A 20,830-nucleotide genomic window follows, 5' to 3' on the forward strand; every position below is an offset into this window, starting at 1 on the left:
ACAAGTGTACTTTTTTGAATTCTTATGTTTATTTTAAAATAGCTTTTTAATCTGTTGTTTTGCCATCAGCTATCAGTTTTCACTTTTGTCACTACCTATCTCTAGAAGAACTTTGTCCACATTTTAATATATTCTTTTAAATGTTTAGTGAGCTGGAAATTAGACCAGAAAGCTTATTATTATTGCACCTAAGATAAATACCTTTGACCCAGCAATAGTACTTATAGGGCTGTATGCCAAAGAGATCATAAAAAATGGGAAAAGAACCCATGTGTACAAAAATATTTATAGCAGCTCTTTTTGTGGTGGCAAAGAATTGGAAATTGAGGGGATGGCCATCAACTGGGGAATGGCTGAACAAGTTGTGGTATATGAATGTAATGGAATACTATTGTGCTATAAGAAATGATGAGCAGGCAGACTTGAGGAAAACCTGGAAAGACTTGCATGGACTGATGCTGAGTGAGGTGAGCAGAACCAGGAGAATGTTGTACACAGTAATGGCCACATTGTGCAGTGACTGACTTTGATAGACTTAGCCCTTCACAGCAGTTCAAGGATCTAAGACAGCTCCAAAAGTCTCATGATGTAAATTGCTGTCCAAAGAAAGAACTATGGAGTTTGAATGAAGATCGAAAAATACTGTTTGCTCTTTTTTTCTTCTTTTGTTTTATTTCCTCTTTCTTGTGGTTCCTTCTGTTGGTTCTAATTCTTCCTTACAACATGACTAATGTGAAAATATGTTTAATAGGATTGTATATGTATAGCCTATATTAGATTGCATGCCATCTTGGGGAGGGAGGGGGAGAAAAATTTAAAACTCAAAAGCTTATGGAAATGATTGTTGATAAATCAAAATAAATTAATAAAAAAGATTAAATCATTATCTGAAAAAAAAGATAAATATCCCTGAGTTGAAGATCTGTGGGGTTCCTATGATTAGAACTTATGCCTAGTTTATGTAGCCTTTGTTATCTGTATTTTGGCCTTTTTCTTCTGTTTTCAGCTGTAAAGTTATTGGATAAATGAGGTATTATCAAATGTTGTTTCATCCTTAGTTCATAGGTACATATGTATTTGTGGAATTAAACTATAAAAATTACTATAGGTTTATATTATATTTATTATTGTAATTGCTTTACTTCTCTTTCCTCTTTATACTTCTTCCCAATTTTCTTTTAAAAATGCTAATTAAAATTTTTTTTCTTGATTGTTTCCTAAGGCATCAGGAGAACCTTGCTAAATGCTTTAGTTTTGTTGTTGTTGTTAAGATATTAAACAGAGGTATAAGAGAAGCCTGCATTATACTTATTTCCCAGTTTTGAAGTTTATTCTTAAACCTAATATTCTTAAGCTGTCACATCCTTTTTTTTTTTTACATTATGGGTATCTTTTGTTTTTACATACTTTTTATATGAATATATCTCTTAACTACTCCCTACTCATTAAGCCATTCTTTGTAACAGAATAAGGAAAAAAGTGGAAGGAAAAAATAGTTCAGCTAAACTAACATAATGACTGAGTCTGACAGTATATACAATGTCTCATCCTTAGTTTCCCACTTCTACAAGAAAGGGAAGGTAACACATTCTCATATTTCTTCTTTGGGGCTACATTTGGTCACCATAAGTAAGTAGTATTCCATTTAGTTTATTTGTTGTTGTTCTCCTTTCCAGTTATATTGTTCTAATCATTATTTTCCTGGTTCTACTTGCTTCACTTTGCATCAGTTCCAATAGATCTTCCTAATCTTAATTTATTGTTTCTTACAATGGAGTAATATTCCATTGTGTTTTTTTCACAATTCATTTAGCCATTCTCCAGTCAATTGGATGTTTACTTTAAGTGCTATATAAATATTATCTCATTTGATCCTCACAACAACCTTTGGAGATAGATACTGTTAATATCTCCAGTTTACAGCTTGAGAAAACTGAGGTAAACAGAAGTTGGGTTACTTGCCCAGGGTCACAAATCTGAGCCTAGATTTAAACTCAGATCTTCTTAACTTCAGATCAGTGCTTAACTCACTGTGCCATCTAGTTGCCTGTGATTTAAGGGTAGAAGACAGTGTAAAGTTGAACCTGTTGATTAATGGGTTAAGATTTTTAAAGAGGAAAATTGAGATCAGAATAGAGGTGATTTCCTGAAAAAGCAGGGAGCAGTGGAGTGACTTTGGGAGCGTTGAGGAACAAGGAGAGCAGGAAGTGCAGGAGGTTGTGATGAGATAAAGAAATTTGGTTACATGTTTTAATAGCCCAAAGTCCTGAATTGCAAACAGAATTTGAAACTGAGATTTTTGAGACCTAGTTAAATAGGAGTGTGATAGACAAGAAAACAAAAAACCATGTATTCTTATTTTAAGTTCCAAGTCTAGTGTCTTTTCCAATCTCCTCACTTTATTTTTAGGTAGTTATAGAATTTAGAACATTTTCATGCATAAAAATGCAAAAAGTATAATATCTAATATCCCAAATGTATTTTCCATAACTTCTGAACTAATAGCTTAAGTGAAAAAATTTAAACATATTTTTAAAATATTCAGAAACTTAAGCAACAGAAATAAGAACAATAAACCAGCCGTGTGTGTGTGTGTGTGTGTGTGTGTGTGTGTGTGTGTGTGTGTGTGTAATGATAGTATATTTATAGTATACTACATAAGAATTTGCTTCAATATATACTTTCAGTGTTGGTTTGTGAAGACTAATACAAACGTTTTTTTCTTGAGTCAGCCAAATTTTAGGTAAAACAAAAGACATCTTAGAATTGGCTGATGTGGTTGTAAAATTTTGTTAGAGTATATTCATCATAGATAATAATTATACTTTTGTGCTTTTCAAAAATGTATACATTTTACTCTACATTGATATCATCTTTTATTTTCCTTTTAAGACGTAGTCTTTCATTCTTTTCTAAAAATTAAATTGTGGGCTTCACAATAAGTTATTCCCAAATGTTTCCTCTTCAGATCATCATATTGCCCAATTTGCTTATGTGACAGAGGCCACTTTAAGGGGCTGAACAACGTAATGGAATTGCTATGTAGTAAGCCTTACTCTCAGTTGGGCACTTCAGCAGGTTACAGTTTGGTGTGACAGTAATGAAACAAGCCACAACACACCAGAAGCTGCTAAACTTAGCTTTTTAAATTGCTACATTTTTATTTAAGAAAACAAATTAGAAGAATGATAACCTACTTTAATTGATCATTCATATATGAGTTTTAAAATATATGCATCATCTTTCTCTGACTTTGGAATGTGCGTACTAGAAGGCCTGGCCCCCCGAGTGACTTTCCAATCTGCTGTGATTCCAGCCAAGTTCCCTTCAATGTATGGAGTATGCTAAGTTGAGCTGGTTCTTAGAATATCCCAGAGCCAGCGTGCAGCTGCTGCTTTTAGGCAGCAGTGTGTGTGATAATAGGCTTTGCTGTTTACTAGGACTGAAGTGCCTGAACTGGCACACACAGACATTATATGAAATCTGAAAGCATGAGGATAAAGGAGATTTCCTTGCGGCAAGATCCAGATCTAAGAAAGGAATTGGCATTGTTGGCGAGAGGATGTGATTTTGTTTTACCTTCCAGATTCAAGAAGAGACTAAAAGCTTTTCAGCAAGTTCAGGTTTGCTTTTTTCCCTTTTGTTTTTCATTGCACAGATTTGTTTCACTTTCTTGTGAGGTTTTAACTTCAGAAGTGAATTCATTTTTAACTTAGCCATTTGACTTCTGTAAAGCATACTTAAATAATTTCTTTTTTAAAAGATGTTAAATTATCATAACATTCTGTGACTAATTTGAAGCAAAAATTAACTTATTTCTATTAAAAGGGGTTAGAATAAATAGCTATAGTGTATAAGCATTTGGAGTTTTAAATGTTGGTTGTCATGTTGAATTAAACATGTGATTTGTGAATTAAGTACAGTTGCTCTTTTATTTTCTAAGAGGTGTATAGCAACTGCCACAAAAATAGAATTTGCATAATCACTCCCTTTCCCAAAGTTTTAATTTGATAAATACAAATAAAATTTAAATTAACTAAATGTAGGTAAAAGTATCCCTCCCCCCTTAAAAATTATAGACATCATTTTGAAAGTAGAAAATGGGAAAAAACTATTCCATATTTTATAGTTGAATTATGAATTGGTACAAAAATCTCATTATGTAATGTTAGTTACATCGTCTATCCCTTGCATAATAGTTGAAAGAAATTCATTTTTTAAAAAGACTTTAATATTTGAATGTAAAAGTCTGTTGCTCTTGATTTTTAGATTTTGATTTTACCTCTTTTATAAGTACTTGGGCAAAGTCTTGTACCATATAGCATGTGTATTTTCCAAATCAGTCTAAGATAAAGACATAATTTAAAAATAAAAAAAATATACAACTGGTAATTTGACAACAACTTTTTAAATTGTAGACTTAGTTGTGTCAACTAGCTTGTCCTTAATTCACCCTTTTCATGTTTACGTTACATAGGGTGGGATTAGATAATGTGTAATAGAAGGCCATATCACTGCCAAACAGACCTTACATTCCCCACATACTGAAGTTCTTTGCTCCTCCTGGTTTAGGAACGTTTGGTAATCTAAACACCTGGATTTCTGTCTCCTTATGTAATTAAATGCAATATATCAAATGAAAAGAAAGAAAGTAATGATTTTAAGAACTTACTTTCTAATTCTTTAAATATGTTTTAGAATAATTTAAAAATATTTCTGATTTGTGTTTAACTTGTACCTTTTGGAACTATATCTACCACAAATTTTTATCAAAGTACATTTTAAATTTTTTTATACTTTAAGAGGAAATAGCAGTTTTTAAAAAGACTTGATTTTGAGAACCTGTTACCTCATGATAGCATGTATGTCATTTCAAACCATAAAACACTATATAGATGCAGCTATTATTATTACTGACAGGGGCTCTGAAGTATATAAATGATTAAAAAAATCAAGATTTATTGATATTTATAGATTTTAGTCTATTTGTAGGAATGAAAAGTCTTTTTTTTATATTGACAAGTTTGGTTGTTATTTTCATTTTCGGATGTTACTTATTTTTTGCAAACCAGCTTATTTTAAAATATTAGAGGTATCTCACTTTAAGCAAACTCAGCATTGTTATGTGAAAATTTAAACTTTTTTTTACATACTACAAAAGGATATGTAATAGAAATCCTTTAATAATAAACTTCTATGGTGTATTTTAAAATTGTTCTATTGATAAACGTTTGATTTAAACTGAACTCTTTAGGTTTAGGTATACATTTTTTGTTTAAAGTGGGGAACAGTTTTATGAGACAGTGGCTGGACTATCTCACTCTTCGTATTTTATGCACCCTTTGCACCCCAGGAATACATAAAGATAGAAATTATCTAGATGAGTAATATATAACAATAAATATGTACAATATAATGTAGAATTGCCTTTGGATAAATGGCAAGTGCTTCAGTCTTTAGAACTTCTGTGTAGAATATGTATATTGTTTAGAGGTTTGAATTTTTTTTTTTGGTTGTTTTGTCCAGATCTATGATTTTTATCATTGTGGAGCACTCCTAGGTGTGGAAACTCCTAATTATCTGTAACTTAGCTTCTTAAAATTGGTTGTAGGCACAGAGAGGTTAAGTGACTTGTCCGTGGTCACCCAGCTATTATGTGTCAGAGGCAAAATTTAAATCCACGTTTCCCTGACTGTAAAGCTGCCTTTTTTGGTTTTTGTTTATTTTACTATTATTTTTTAATCCAGGCATAGTCAGTGTAATGTACTTTATTGGTTCTGTGATTAGGTGAAGAGAGCTTATAGAAGAAACTTCATTTTGTGAAAACAATGTTGTAAATGAGTTATCAACCAAATAATTGCAAAAGGGTTTCAGGTTCTGATCAGCTTTTGGCATAGTGTAGAAATAATATTGGTTGGGGCAGTGTTACATGAATTATACCTGTAGTCATCCATTTTTCATAACTTCTTCTCTCCCTGATAGACACATTTCAATCTCTTTCTCCATTTAATGTAGTTCAACAGTATAACTGTCCTTCTGGTATCCGTACCAAATGCTTCTCGTGCTGCCTGCCTCAAGCTTTGTTTATAGCAAATTCATCATAATGAAGTTTTGATTTTCTACCTCAACTGTTCAATTCCACCCCAACTCACTTTCAGTAGTCACATTATTCTGATGGCCAGGTTCAAAACCTTGGGGATAATATTCAAAGCTTCCCTTTATAAAGGTATCCGCAATGGTCGTTATTTGAAATTACCCATTCTTTTCTTTCTTACCTCTGAACTCAGATCCTATGTACCCTGTACCCAGCCCTGTTGGACCTTAGCTTCTCCCATACTCCATTCCTTTAATGAAAGTCATCTGATGTGCCTGTCATTATCTTGACTGTGTAATATTGTTCAGTTACCCTTCAGAAGCTCCTTGACATGACACTCTATCTTCTGACTCTGTGCCTCTCCAATACATTCCTTCCTCCCCTCTGCCTCCTAGTGTCTTTAGTTTCCTTTAAAGCCAGTGCTCTATCCACTGTACCACCTAGCTGCCCCTTGGTTGTTTTATTAAGAGATTGGTATCTCTACAATTATGAATAGCTGTGAGTCTTGACAATCATTGTATTACCCTGGATCAGCCTTCTAATCTGCTTTCCAAATTCCATTCGCTCTGTTCTTCATCTCTAATCTGTTCCGTGGACTATTAGAAGACTAAACCTTCTAAAACATCACTTTCCTACTCAAAAGAAAAAAAGAAAGAAAAGAAAAGAAAAAAACAATGAAAAACCTCCAGTGGCACTCTTATAACTTTTACATAAGTTTAATCTTACAAAGCTGTATGTGACTGAAGGCCCATTTTAGTTATCTACCTTTTTCTACCATCACTCCTATCTTCCTAAAGAAAATTTTCCATTCCAAATTGGTCAATTGCTTTATTGTCTCCTAAACATACAATACTCATTCTCAGTGCCATGCTTTTGTTCTCCTTTGCCTAGCCAAATTCCCTCAATTTTCCCAAACTTATTCATAATGACTATCTTAACTACATTAATTTCCCCTTTCTGTGAATTCCTGTTATACTCAGTTAAGTCTCACTCTTGTTGTACGTGGTGAATATCACTCATTTTAGCCTTTAATCATCATGTGTTTTTACGTGTGGTCTTTCATTTATATGTCTTATATCACCCAATCATATTGCAGATTTCTTGAGGGCGGCGAGTCTGTATTAATTTGGCTCACATTTCTTTTGTGTAACCCTTTAATGCTAGTTATAAAGCTATATGTTAATGGTGGATGCTAAATAAATAATTGTTAATGAATTAAGTGAGATAAGTATATTAAGTAATTCTTTAAAACCCAGCTCAATGAAAGAGTCTAGCATAGGTTCCTGAAGATTTAAATGCAAATAAAATGTTATTATCAAATGATTCAAAACCTGTTAGTTCATTTCACCTGGGGAACAAAAGTTAGCCATATGAATATACGGGACAACCAAGCAAGGGACTTTGTGTGTTGGAAATTATGTGTTATGCTATGAGTTACATATTTCATTCCCAAGGAAAGGATGAATTTGGTACAAGCTTAAAAAGAGAGAGAGAAGGCATTGTAGACTAGTGTTTTGCATGAGTCTCAGTTATGATATTCTCCATAACCATTATATCTCCATGCCCTTCCATACCCATTGGTGTGTGAAGTAGAAAGTAGTTGAGTATTAGAACAGAATGAGGAAATTGGATGGTTTGTTAAGTGGATATTTTTAGTGTGCATGTATTCATTTTTTGTTTGAAGTATTGTTAATTCTCAGAATCTTAGAAATATTAATATTTAAATGTAGAGTGGTAATGTATTATAAAGCCAGCCATAATTGAATTTTAGCATTACTGTTTTATATCACTTGCTCCTTTCCATTTGAGTTAATAATCATTTACTAGACAATGCTGTTAATGATATGTGGTTTTAGAAGGTAGGAATAAATGTAAAACTATTAGCTGTGATGTAGTTTAGAGATTCATTTCCTAGTCTTTTAGCCAGTCTGGCTGCCTGAACGAGAGCCTAGCTCCCACACATTTACTGCAGCAAAAAAAAAAAAATCTGTAAATCATACCAGACTGAATAATGATCAGGGACTGAGGCTGGCCTTGGCACAAAGCCCTACTTCAGGAACTAAATTAACAGAGATAAGTAAACCAAAGAAGATACCACCTACTGTAATGAACTATTGTAGATGCAGAGATGCTCCAAAATCCAGCCAAGAAAGAGAGAGTAATGTCATAACAACTGCAAACAAACTCAAAGGAAAAATATGATTTCTAATAGGACCATTTGAAAACCCAGAAGAAATGAAGTTATGGTAAAAAATAAAAAAGCTCTAGAAGAAAGATTGGAAGGCAATCAGTAGCTTAGAAGAGAATGTGGTAAACTTTATCCGAGTAACTGAAAATAGAATAGACCACACAAATCAATAACTCCATGAGAAAGCAAGAAATAGTAAAACAAAATAAAAAGATTGAAAAAATAGGGAAAAATGTAAAGTATTTTAAAAAGCAGCTGATCTGGAAAAGAGTAAAAAAAAATAATTTAAGAATCATTGGTCTCCCTGAAAATCCTGATTCCCCTCCCCCTAAAAGCCCTCTATTTCAAGGAGTTACAAATAAAAACTACCCAGATCTGTTAGAACTAGAGGATAAAGTAAAGAATTTATAGATCATCTCCTGATAGAAACCCCAAAAGGAAAAGTCTCAGAGATGTCCTAATGAAGCATCCAGAAAGAAGTAATTCAAGTACCAAGAATTACCCAAGGATGACCCAGCAGTCAGGTTTACCTAAGACCTGGAACCTCTAAATGGGAGAAGATCTTGGAATATGTATTCAAGAAGGAAAGCTATAGACTTACAATCAAAAATAACTTACCTGCAAAGCTTAGTGTAATCCTAACGGAGAAAAAATATACCATTTATGGAATAAAGGATTTGCAAGTGTTTTTGACGAAATGATCAGAGCTGAGTAGGAACTTTAAAATACTAAAACAAGAGTTCAGAGAAACCTAGAAAGACAGTTTATTTGAACAGTTTAAAAGGGAATATGTGATGATATAGTGCCAACATTCTAAAAGATGGAGAAAAAAACCAAGTGTCTTTTCAGAACCTTAATAGCATCAAAGGATATTTTAAGGGAGTTAAATAAGAAAAACAGAGGACTTGAAGGTTGATTGATTCTATTCTGAGAGTTTTAAGAGAGGAAAGAGAAGGAAGGGTAAAAGAATTATGCTAATGTGAAAGAAATAAGAGAGATTAGAATTTGCTGTTTCTTCTAATTGGAGCATTTGAGAAGACGATCATACAAACACAGAAGAAAGGAGTAGCAATGATGAACCCTCATTCTTATCTGAATTGGACAAATGAGGGAGGGTTGAACAGAAATGTATGCATGTGCATACACACATACCCCACAGTTCAGGAATATATCACACTGAAATGGGAAAGCATGCACAAAGGATTAAAAGGGGGAAGAAAAAGAAAAGCAAAGAACTAGAATCTCTGGAAGAATGCCTATCAGTTGGAGGAATGGCTAAACAAATTGTGGTATATGAATGTACTGGAATATTGCACTGTAAGAAATGCTGAAAGAGATGGTTTCAAGAGAATGCTACACAGTATGAATTGATGCTAAGTAAAGTAAAGCAGAACCAGGAGAATAATTTATAGAACAAAAACAGCATTGTAAAAAGAAAAAAAAAATCGAAAGACTCAAGAACACTGAGCAATGCAGTAACTAATCACTTCTCCAAAGCACTTATGATGATTGCTGCCCTCATTGTGACATAGGTGATAGACTCAAAGTACAAAGATTTTTGGACATGGCGTGTTATATGGTTATGTGGATTTATTTTGCCTTTTTCTTCTTGGCTTTTCATTAAGGGTGGGCAAAACGAGAGTTTGGCAATTGTGATTCCCTTCATCCATTCCCTCCCCCCCAAAAAAAGAGGGTCCTTGAAACATTTTTTTAAATGTACAGAGGAGAACAGAAAGAAGCACAGATGAGCAGGACAGCCTTGAAAATAAGTTGTGGGATTTATTATATGTATATTTTTAAAGTGTTATGAATTGAAGTCTTGGTTTGATATATAATCCTCTTTTATGTTCTGTATAAATGCAAGTGCTCATTTTTTTAGTGTTTACTTTCAGAAAAAAATTGAACAGTCTAGATTAAATAGTGAGCTCAAATTATACATTTTGAATTAGTCTCTCTGACTTATGTGTTTTTCAATTATAATAATAATTACAATTCCTAATAATATGGAAGGCTGTTAGGCATAGTGAATAGAGAGTTGGCTTCAAATTCAGGAAGACCTAGGTTTAAATCTGCCATCTGCCACACTGGCTGTGGGACTTTGAACAAGTGCCCTACCAGCTCTCACTGCTCTCGGCAGCTCTCCTAAGACACAGAGGAGGCGCCAGCTTTCATTGGTAAAGGGACTTTGTGTGCTTGACAGTACCCCATACTAATGAAATAACAGTTCCAATCCCTGTCCCTGTCCTAATCACATTAAATTGTGTTCATTAGAGGCAGTATGGAATTAGGAAAAGCGGGCTGTACTGGAGCTAGGAAATCTGGGTTGGAGTCCTAGCTTTGTTACTTTGTAGCCATGTGACTCACAGAGCCTCCATTTCCTCATCTACAAAATGAAAATAAAATGTGCAACCTACCTCAGAGTTAACAGGAACATGTACCTATTGCCTACTACACAGATATTCATTTGATCCTCACAGCAGTCCTTTGAAATAGGTGTTATTGTTACCCCAATTTTATAGTCAAAGTACCTAAGGTCATTCAGCTAGCCGGGGTGGGGAACCTGAGGCCTCTGTCACATGTGACCTTCTAGGTCCTTCAAGGGGATTTGTTCTGTGAAGTTTGAATTCAGTCAGGTTCCCTGATAGTGTTTAAGGCTGTATTTGAATTAATGTTTTCCTGAATCTAGGCTCAGGACTCTACCCCCGTGCCACCCTGCTGCCTTATTTTTTAAACTAAAAAGCACAATATAAATATAAGCTCCTATTATTATCCAGTGTAGTCTTGTTTTCCTTTTATTTTACTGTATATTTATCATACTTTAATTCTTTTGAAATTGGTGATCTATGTACATATGTATCATGTATGTATGGGTATGTATCTTCATATATTACATATATATGATAGTTCTATGTTAAGTAGGATGTCTGATGAAATGATAGCAGCTCATAGAGAACTTGGCACATATATTCTGCTCATTTTCTGCGTATCAATTAGCATGAAAATGATGGTGATTATTAGTTTCTGCTGAAGTTTGACCATCAGCATGCTAGTGTTCAGCAATAATTTAGAGAAGGATGTTGTTTCTCAGTCATTCAGTCAACAAACATTTACTCAGCACCTGTGCCAGGCTCTGTTAAGCACTTAGGATAAAATGAAAGGCAAAAACCATTACCTGTTCTCAAGGAGTTCATAGTAACTACCTACAAGCAAGATATATACAGGATTAATTTGAGATTATCTCAGAGGTAAGATTAAAGAGGACTGGGAAAAACTTCTTGCAGGAGGTGTAGGACTTTAGCTGAGACTTGAAGGAAGCCAGGAAGTAGAGATGAGGTGGGAGAGATTTCCAAGCATGGGGGACAACCAGTCAAAACACTCAGAATTGGGAGATAGAGTGCCCAGTTTGAGAAACAGCAAGACAACCAGTGTCACTAGATCACTGAGTATGACCTGGAGAGTAAAGTATAAGAAGACTATGGAAAGGTAGGAAAGTGCCAGGTTTTGGATGGCTTTGAAAGTCAAACAAGGATTTTTATATTTGATCCTGGAGATAACATGGATCCATGGGAGTGTGTTGAATGGTGGCAGGACATGGTCAGACCTACACTTTGGGAAGATCAGTTTAATAGCCAGGAGTCAGGTTTGGAATGTGGAGACATGAGGCAGGGAGACCAACTACCAGTCTATTGCAGTAGTTTAGGTGTGAGGTAATGAGGGCTTGCACTGGGGTGATCAGTTTTAGAGGAGAGAAGGGAATGTATAGGAAAGATGTTACAAACATAGAAACAACAGAACTTGGCAGTTGGTTGGATGTGGAGTATGAGAGAGAGTAAGGAGTTGAGGATGACACTTAGGTTTAGAGCGTGGGTGACCAGGATGTTGGTGGTACCCTTGAAAATAATAGGGAATTTAGGAAAGGTGAGAATTCTGTGGGAAAGATGAGTTTAGATATAGTTATAGTGAGTTTTAAAATGTTTGTGAGACATTTAGTTCAAGATGATCAATAGGTAATGGGACATGGGAGACTGGAGGTCAGGAAAGGGGCTAAGGTTGAGGAGTAAATCTGAGAATCATCTGCATAGAGACGATAATTAAATCCATGGGAACTGAATGAGATCACCAGGTGAAATAGCTTAGAGGCAGAAGAGAAGAAGGCCCAATACAGTGTTCTGTGGGATACCCATGGTTAGTAGGCTTGGCATGGCAACAAAAGAGACAGAATGGATTAAGTCAGGTATGAGAACGAGGACAGAGAAATGTCACAGAATCCTGTCAATTGGTTTGTCAGTAAGTAAACATTTGTTAAGTGCCTGCTATTTTGATAAGCTCTGGGGATAGTCCCTACTCTCAAGGAGCTCAGTCTAATGAGGGAGAGACCTTGCAAACACCTATGTACAAACAAGGCATATATAGGATAAATTTGAAATAATCAAAAGAGGGAAGGCACTACAATTAAGAGGGATCAGGAAAGGCTTCCTATGGAGGGGTGAGATTTTAGTTGGGACTTGAAGGAAGTCAGGGAAGCCAGGACTTGGAGAAAAGTGGGGAGAGCATACTATATGTGAGGAATATCCAGAGTCAACAGATGGGATGTCTTGATTAAGGCAGTGTCATTGGATTTCAAAGAAGGCGATTGACAGTGTTAAAGGCTGTAAAGAGGTGTTAAAAGCTATAAAGAGCTCATAAAGCATGGGAATTGAGAAAAAGCCATCAGATTTGTCAATTCAGAGATCATTAGTAACTTTGGAGAAGGCAGTTTTGGTGATTAGTTTGGAAGCCAGAGTGTAGAGAATTAAGAGAGTGAGAGGAAGGGAAGTGGATGGAGGCATCAGTTATAAAGGACCTTCTTAAGGAGGTTAGCTACAGAAGGGAGGAGAGATAAGAGATAAAAGCTGAGAGAGATGGATGCATCAAGTGAAGATTTTTTGAAGAGGGAGATATGGTCACGTATGTAGGCAGTAGAGAAGCAGCCAATAGACAAGGAGTGATTGAAGATGAATGGGAGAGTGGGAATGATAGAATGGACAGTCTATTGGATGAGACAGGAAGGAATGCAATCACTTTTGCATGTATCAGGTTTGCCTTGGCACAGAGAAGGGCCACCTCTTCATGTGAAAAGAATGAAGGAGAAACCAGAATATGATATCTGAATGATGAGAGATGAGGAGGAGGAGAGAATTGCTTCAGTTTTCTCAGTGAGAAAAGACAGGTCTCTCAGCTGAGAGGATGAGCAGAGGGAGCTGGGGGATGTGAAAGGTACAAAAAGCTTTGGAAAAGCCTATGTTTGTTAGGTGAGATAGGGAAATATAAAAGGATTGCCTTCCCTCAGTGAGGACCCAGTTGAGATTATGTAACATAAATTGTGTAATGTAAATACTGGGTCCAGTCTGCATGGTTTTGTGGATTTTCTCTAACTTCATTCAGCAACATTTAAATTGGAGCAAAGCAGCAAATGGTGGGAGTAATCTAAACCTTGAGTTTGGCAGGGTGAAATCTTTGGAAGGAAGGAGAATACCAGAGAAGAAGATAGTGTAAATTTTTGAACTATTTCACCAAGGGGTAAAGATGGAGTGGAAAGAAAGTGTAGCCAATGCAAAGATGATGGCTTGGGAAAAGAACTGAGAGATGGACATTGAAGGTTTAGGTGAGAACAAAGAAAATAAGGTTTGGGGTGAGAAGACAGAGGTAGCGATGAAATCACAATGGGTCATGATTAGATAGAGAATTACTCCTTACTCCTTCATTATAAAATTTGTATTTTTCTAAAATCTAGACATTTCTATTAAAATATCATCCCTCGTAGGCCATCTGTGGTCTTCTATTATCTGAGAAGCTTTAAGAAAAGCAAATGCAAATGCAAATGCTCTCGAAGCAGTAACATAAGAGAACCCTTACCAAAACAAACAAACCAAAAACCCAAAGAGCAATCCCATGGACATTTTTGACACTATGTAATTGTGTGACATTAGATAAAAGTTCTCATACAGCATAAAGACTTTAAGCTCATTCATCCCATTGCCTTGGATTTCTTTGCATGTGTTACAGAGTTTATCCCCTGTTCTTAAGTATTTCATTAGAGTTTAGGTTTGCATTCTTCTTCTGTTACTACTGTTTTATGTTCAACTCTGACCCTCAAGTATTAGCAAGATTACCAAAAGAACTGTTTTGTAGTGTGGTTAACTTTTTTCTTTATACCTCTAGAATTTTCATCTTACAGTGGACATAATATCTGATTGAATCTGTAGCCTTTTTTAGGGTATATTTTTAAGTTTTTATCATTGGAATAGGAGGAAAGGTTTCTGCCTCTGGCCCTCTTGCTATCCTCTCCTTTTTTTCTGTTCACTCTGTGTTACAAGTATATCATGCCACCTTCATAAATAAATGTAAAACATTGTCTGAAATAAAATTTCTTCTCTCTAAACTTAAAATTTATTTTATTCCCATTGTCTTCCCGATGGCTGAGAATCAATGATCTTTAAGGTCTGTTCTATTCTTTAACATTCTGTAATTCTGCCAGACATAGTGGCAAACAACTGCAATCCCTGCTTCTTGGAGAACCTGAGTCCTGTGGGTAACTTGAATTTGGAAGTTCTGAACTGCAGTAGGGCTAAAGCAGATGGGGTGTCCACATGAAGTACATCACTGAGCCCCCAGGAGCAGAAGCCCGCTAGTCTGCCTAAGGAGAGGCAAACTGATAAGCATTGAGATTGGATCTGCTGCATTTACGGCTTGGTTGAGATAGAGAGACCCAGTGTCTACCTCCCTCTACCTCGCCCCACACCCCTAATATCATTCTAATTAAGTGTTTATTTCTTTCCTGGTTCTTGAGTATGTTTTCTAATTTGCTTTATGCTGTATAATAGTAATAAAAAGAAGCAAGATAGTTTCAAGACAGCCGAAAGACTTAGTGGATAAACCTTGATGTGGCTAATCTTTCAGTTCAGCAAATATTTGTTAAGCACCTACATGCATCTCATTGTACATGTATCTCTGGGGATACTGTTATGAAATAACATAGTCCCAGTTCTCAAAGGGTTTATAATCTAATTGGCCAGTCCTTCTGTATGCAATTGAGATGACTATATGTTGTTGACTAAAGCATTTTTTACTAGTTCTCTATAAAAGAAATTAAGATAAATTTGAATTCATAAAGAAATACAGTCCCCTAACCTAAATAAAGCATAAAATGAAATTAAAATTAATAAAACTTTTTAAAACTGTATTTTTCAGTATGTATGCTCTGGTTGAATTTTATGACCATTGTAAAAATAAATAACCCCCAAACCTTTTGCTACTTGATTTGCCATTTGCCTTCTCCTTTAAATGAATTTCTGTTAGCTCTTCAATCAACAACGTAATTTTTGGGTAGTTTCCAAATTGATATAGTGGAAGATTGCAATAATGACAAATCAATAGATTATTCTCACATACTACTACCTTGAACCTTGTAGTGACATTTTAGACCTCGTCTTATAAAAACATATTTAAAATTGGGTATGTATTTTTTGAATAATGAAAAACGCTGCAACATGAAGAGCCAACTTGGACCAACACCTGTGTACTAAGCAATCTTTTTTTTTTTAGAGGATATTAATTTTGACATTGTACGAAACCTAAAAAAGAGATTTAATCTAACCTAACCTTAACCTAAATGACTTGGAAAATAAGCCCCATTTCTCATCATACCTAAATCATAGCTAAAATTTAGCTACATATTATAAACTTAGGGAAAGAGTAAAGCTGTCTAATGGCACAAATACTGGTATATAAACCTAAAATCTTTTTGTTTACTTTCAGATATACTTAAAAAAAATTTTTTTTGGTGACTAGAGGGTAGAATCATCTTAGTTCCCCACAACTATTAGCTTCAAATGGGTCCTGACAAATGGGTTTAATCAACTTAAACTAAGATTTCCACTTCCAAGAGCCAAGATGGCAGAGTAAGAAGTAAGTCGTTCTCACCTTCCCTCATTGACCTCTGAAAGCCCAGAAAATATCGACCCAGGAAAAACCCTGAGTCAGCAAAAAGACAGGGCACAGCGGTCTTGTACCCCTGGAAGCTTGGGGAATTAATGGAAAAGGCCCCTCTCACTCTGGGGGAGGGCGAGCAGTACAGAACTAGAGGAATCCCAGAAAGCCAGCTGCAAGCCCAGCATACCAGGGGGATATGTGGAGACCCAGATTGGTGGAGCACGCAAATGCCAACACCAGGACCCCCTCCCCCACACACATACAGCCTTAGTACAGGCAGAGGAACCGGTAGATACCATCTCAGAAAACCACCATGGGCGGTAGCGTCCTCCAGCAGCGAAACCAGCCGATGCCCCAACACAGCTCTGGGAAGCATAACTCCAGAAGTCAGAGCTCCAGGCTGACAGAAATTCATCAGCATCAAAACATCCCAGTCAAGGCCAGGGAGATTAGGAGCCAAACATTCAAGTGAAAGGCACTGGTGAACAGGAAAAGAAGCTTGGGTAAGTGCCATCTTCTCTCCGGTAAGAGAACTCAACATTTTTTTTTTGCTAAGAAATCAGAAAATAGGCAAACACCATGAACAAAAAGCAGAAACATAAAATGACCATAGATTTTTATTTTGGGGAAAGGGAAGATCAAGGCAGAATTCAGAAGAGGACAGCATTGTTAATATATGCTTTTTTGATCAAACAGAAACAAAAGAATGAAAAAATACAAGAAAACATGAAATACCTCATTGGTAAAACAACTGTCCTGGAAAATAGATCCAAGAGAGACAATTTAAAAATTATTGGTCTAACTGAAAACCATGATGAAAAAAAGAGCCTGGACAACATCCTTCAGGAAATCATCAAAGAAAACTGCCCTGAGGTCCTAGGACCAGAAGGTAAATTAGCCATCGAAAGAATCCACCAATCACCTCCTGAAAGAGATCCCACATTGAAAACACCAAGGAATATAGTAGCTAAATTCCAAAGTTACCAGATCAAAGGGAAAATACTGCAAGCAGCCAGAAAGAAACAATTTAAATATCATGGAACCACAGTCAGGATTACACAAGACCTTGTACCTTCTACAGCAAAAAATTGGAGGGTGTGGAATACAATATTCTGTAAGCCAGAGTAACTTGGACTACAACCAAGGATCAACTACCCAGTGAAACTGGGCATAATCTTTCAGGGGAGGAGATGGATATTCAATGAAATAGAGGACTTTCAAGCATTCTTGATGAAAAGCCCAGAGCTCAACAGAAAATTTTATCTTCAAATACAAGACTCAAGAGAGGCACAAAAGGGTAAACAGGAAAGGAAAAACAACAACAACATATTATTATTATTATTAATAAAGGCAAGCTGTTTATATCCCTACGAAGGAAGATGACACTTGTAATTCTTAAGAATTGTAATGTCGGGGTAGCTAGGTGGCGCAGTGAATACAGCACTTGCCCCTGAAGTCAGGATGACCTGAGTTCAAATCTGGCCTCAGACCAAACACTCAACACTAGCTGTGTGACCCTGGGCAAGTCACTTAACCCCAGTTGCCTAAAAAAAGTGGCAGCTAGGTGGCGCAGTGGATAGTGCTCTGGTCTTGGAGTCAGGAGGACGTGAGTTCAAATCCAGTCCCAGACACATGACACTTACTAGCTGTGTGACCCTGGGCAAGTCACTTAAACCCTGATTGCCTCACCAAAAAGCAAAAACAAAAAGCAAGACGAACAAAAAAAAGAATTGCAATGTCATTATGATATTTAAAAGGGAGTATACTTAGAAGGCGTGGGTTTAAGTTGACTTTGATGTGATGGTAAAAAATCTAAGGGGTGAAAAGGGATTGTATTGGGAGAAAAAAATGGAGGAGGCAGACAAGGATAAATTACATCACATGAAACACAAAAACCAAATACAGTAGAGGGGGAGAAAAGGGAGGGAGATGAGTATAGTTCAAACCTTACTCTCATCAGATTCTGGTTCCAAGAGGGAATAACGATCAGTTAGGTATAGAAATCTAACTTACCATCTAGGAAATAGAAAGGGTAAATGGAAAAGAAAAGGGAGGGGACTAATAAAAGGGAAGGCAGACTGAGGGAGGCAGTGATCAAAAGCAAAACTCTACTGAAGAGGGAAAGGGAAAAAGGAGAAAAAAGCATAAATGTGGGGGTTGGGATAGGATGGTGAGGAAGAGATAGATTGTAATCATAACTGTGAATGTGAATGGGATGAACTCTCTCATAAAATGGAAACAGATAGCAGAGTGGATTAAGAACCATAATCCTACAATATGTTGTTTACAAGAAAGACATTTGAAGCAGAGGGATACACACAGAGTAAAGGTAAAAGGCTGGAGCAGAATATATTGTTCTTCAGCTGAAGTAAAAAAAGCAGGGATAGTAATCCTGATCTTAGACAAAGCAAAAGCAAAAATAATCTAATTAAAAGAGATAAGGAAGGAAACTACTTCCTGGTAAAAGGTATCATAGATAATAAAGTAATGACATTACTAAACATTTATGCACCAAGTGGTATAGCATCCAGATTCTTAAAGGAGAAATTAAGGGAGATACAGGAAGAAATAGATAGCAAAAGTATATTAGTGGGGGACCTCAACCTCCCCCTCTCAGAACTAGATAAACCCCAAAATAAACAAAAAGTTTAGGAGATCAATAGAATTTTAGAAAATTTAAATACGATTGACCTCTGGAGAAAACTGAAAGGAGACAGAAAGGAATATACCTTTTTCTTGGTGGTACATGGCACCTACACAAAAATTGACCATGTACTAGGACATAAAAATCTCACAATACGATGCAGAAAGGCAGAAATATTAAATGCGTCCTTTTCAGATCATGCTATAATAAAAATTACACACAATAAAAGGCCATGGAAAGATAGACTAAAAATTAATTGGAAACTTAAATAATCTATTCCTAAAGAATGAATGGATCAAACAACCAACCATAGAAACAATAATTTCATCCAAGAGAATGGCAGTAATAAGGCAACGTACCAAAATTTATGGGATGCAGTGAAAGTGGTCCTTAGGGGAAGTTTTATATCTCTAAATGCTTACATGAGTAAAGTAGAGAAAGAAGAGATCAATAAATTGGGCATACAACAACTAAAAAAGCTAGAAAAAGAAGAAATTGAAAACCCCCAATTAAATCCCAAATTAGAAATTCTGAAAACCAGAGGTGAGATTAATAAGATTGAAATTAATAAACTAAGAGAACCCTTATGTATATAGATGAGAAGAGTATCTGTTCTTTGAGCCAATTATGTGATGACTGGCTGAATTGAATATCATGTGATCATCATAAAGGTATATTTATTGCCAAGGAAAACAGAAGGGAAATATAATATACAAAAAGAAATTCCAGTTTAATCTGCTTTCTTTAGGAAGTTAGCATAAGGATAGTAACTCAATTGTGATTGCATTGGTACAAGAACTTCCAGGTGAGGAAACCTCCTCTGCCAATGCCAGTTGGCACTTTCTGTGCAACTTACAGTCTTAGAAAGTTGTTTAGAGCACTGAGAGAGTAAGTGACTTGTGCAAGGTCATGCAGACAGTAAGTATCAGAAGCAAATACTTGAACCTAGGTCTTCCTAGCTCTCTGTCCACTATACAACACTGTACTTCTTAGGCATGTAGCAATATCCAATAAAATGTAATTTTAGTGCATAAGTGAAACATTTAGTAATTGGCTGATTGCAGTCAGATAGTATAGCATTTTAATAGCTGATTCTTTCCCTAAGTTACTCTATAGCAAAGCAAATTACATGTGATAAAAATACTGGTGTCATCTGCATCTTTAGTTCACATAAACTTATGTAAATGTTTGTTTTCTGGGAAGTTGGAAGTGTTTAAAGAATTCTGTGATAAGACATTATAAGTAGATTACATGTATGTTTTCATCTAGAATTTAAAAATTTGTTAATAGTGTAATGGAAGCATGACACAATACTATGTGATTCAAGTTAACTTACAATTTCTAATTGTGCATATAGTCAGGTCTGCTGTAATGCTTGTTTCAGAAACATGAATTTCTTCCAACTCAATTGATATATTAGGGAACATTTTGTCCATAACTTGAATTTCAAGTTTGCTAATACTCTGTTTCATCTGTGAGAAATAGCAAGAGAACATAGAAAACTACATCACTATGTCATTGCATAGTAACTAACTAGCCATGTTCACTTCCACAAGTAAAGTTCAGGTCTTTTTCAAGGTAAAATGTCATATTTGTTGTAAATCTTCTAGTACAATAGCAGCTATGAACTAATGCAGGTTAGTCCACCTCCATTCCCACCCTGACCTTCCACCATAGCCTAGGCCCTGAGGCCCCAGAGTTGTGGTCCACTGAGGCTCCACTCTTCAGCCAATCCTGTAGGAACAGGGGCACGGGTCAAGCATAGCTTGGGGTGGAGGATGCAGCTACTATTTGTTGTAGTATTTGTGTATTTCTTAACTAGTTAACATGTATAAAACTGTGCTATCATTTTTTTTTTAGATTCCTATCTTCTTTTAATGTGTCACTGACAAATTTTTGAGCCTTGTACCCCTAACCCCATTTTCCCCATAAG

The 20,830-nt window shown here is 35.8% G+C and overlaps 1 protein-coding gene across 4 annotated transcripts in view; it reads left to right on the forward strand.

The window, feature by feature from the left end:
* LOC110212739 (serine/threonine-protein phosphatase 2A regulatory subunit B'' subunit beta) overlaps positions 1-20,830 on the forward strand; it is a 116,751-nt gene that overhangs the window by 15,299 nt on the left and 80,622 nt on the right. Inside the window, exon 1 of one of the 4 annotated variants that reach the window (XM_020992748.2) lies at positions 3,079-3,623. The exons of the other annotated variants lie outside the window; for them this stretch is intronic. Coding sequence (XP_020848407.1) covers positions 3,477-3,623 — 147 coding nt within the window. The 5' untranslated portion in view covers positions 3,079-3,476. Of the gene's footprint in view, positions 1-3,078; positions 3,624-20,830 lie in introns of those variants that run through there. 4 annotated transcript variants of the gene reach the window in all.

Source organism: Phascolarctos cinereus, unplaced genomic scaffold, assembly GCF_003287225.1.
Source record: "Phascolarctos cinereus isolate Bilbo 61053 unplaced genomic scaffold, phaCin_HiC Scaffold_726;HRSCAF=1367, whole genome shotgun sequence".
Classification (NCBI taxonomy): domain Eukaryota; kingdom Metazoa; phylum Chordata; class Mammalia; order Diprotodontia; family Phascolarctidae; genus Phascolarctos; species Phascolarctos cinereus.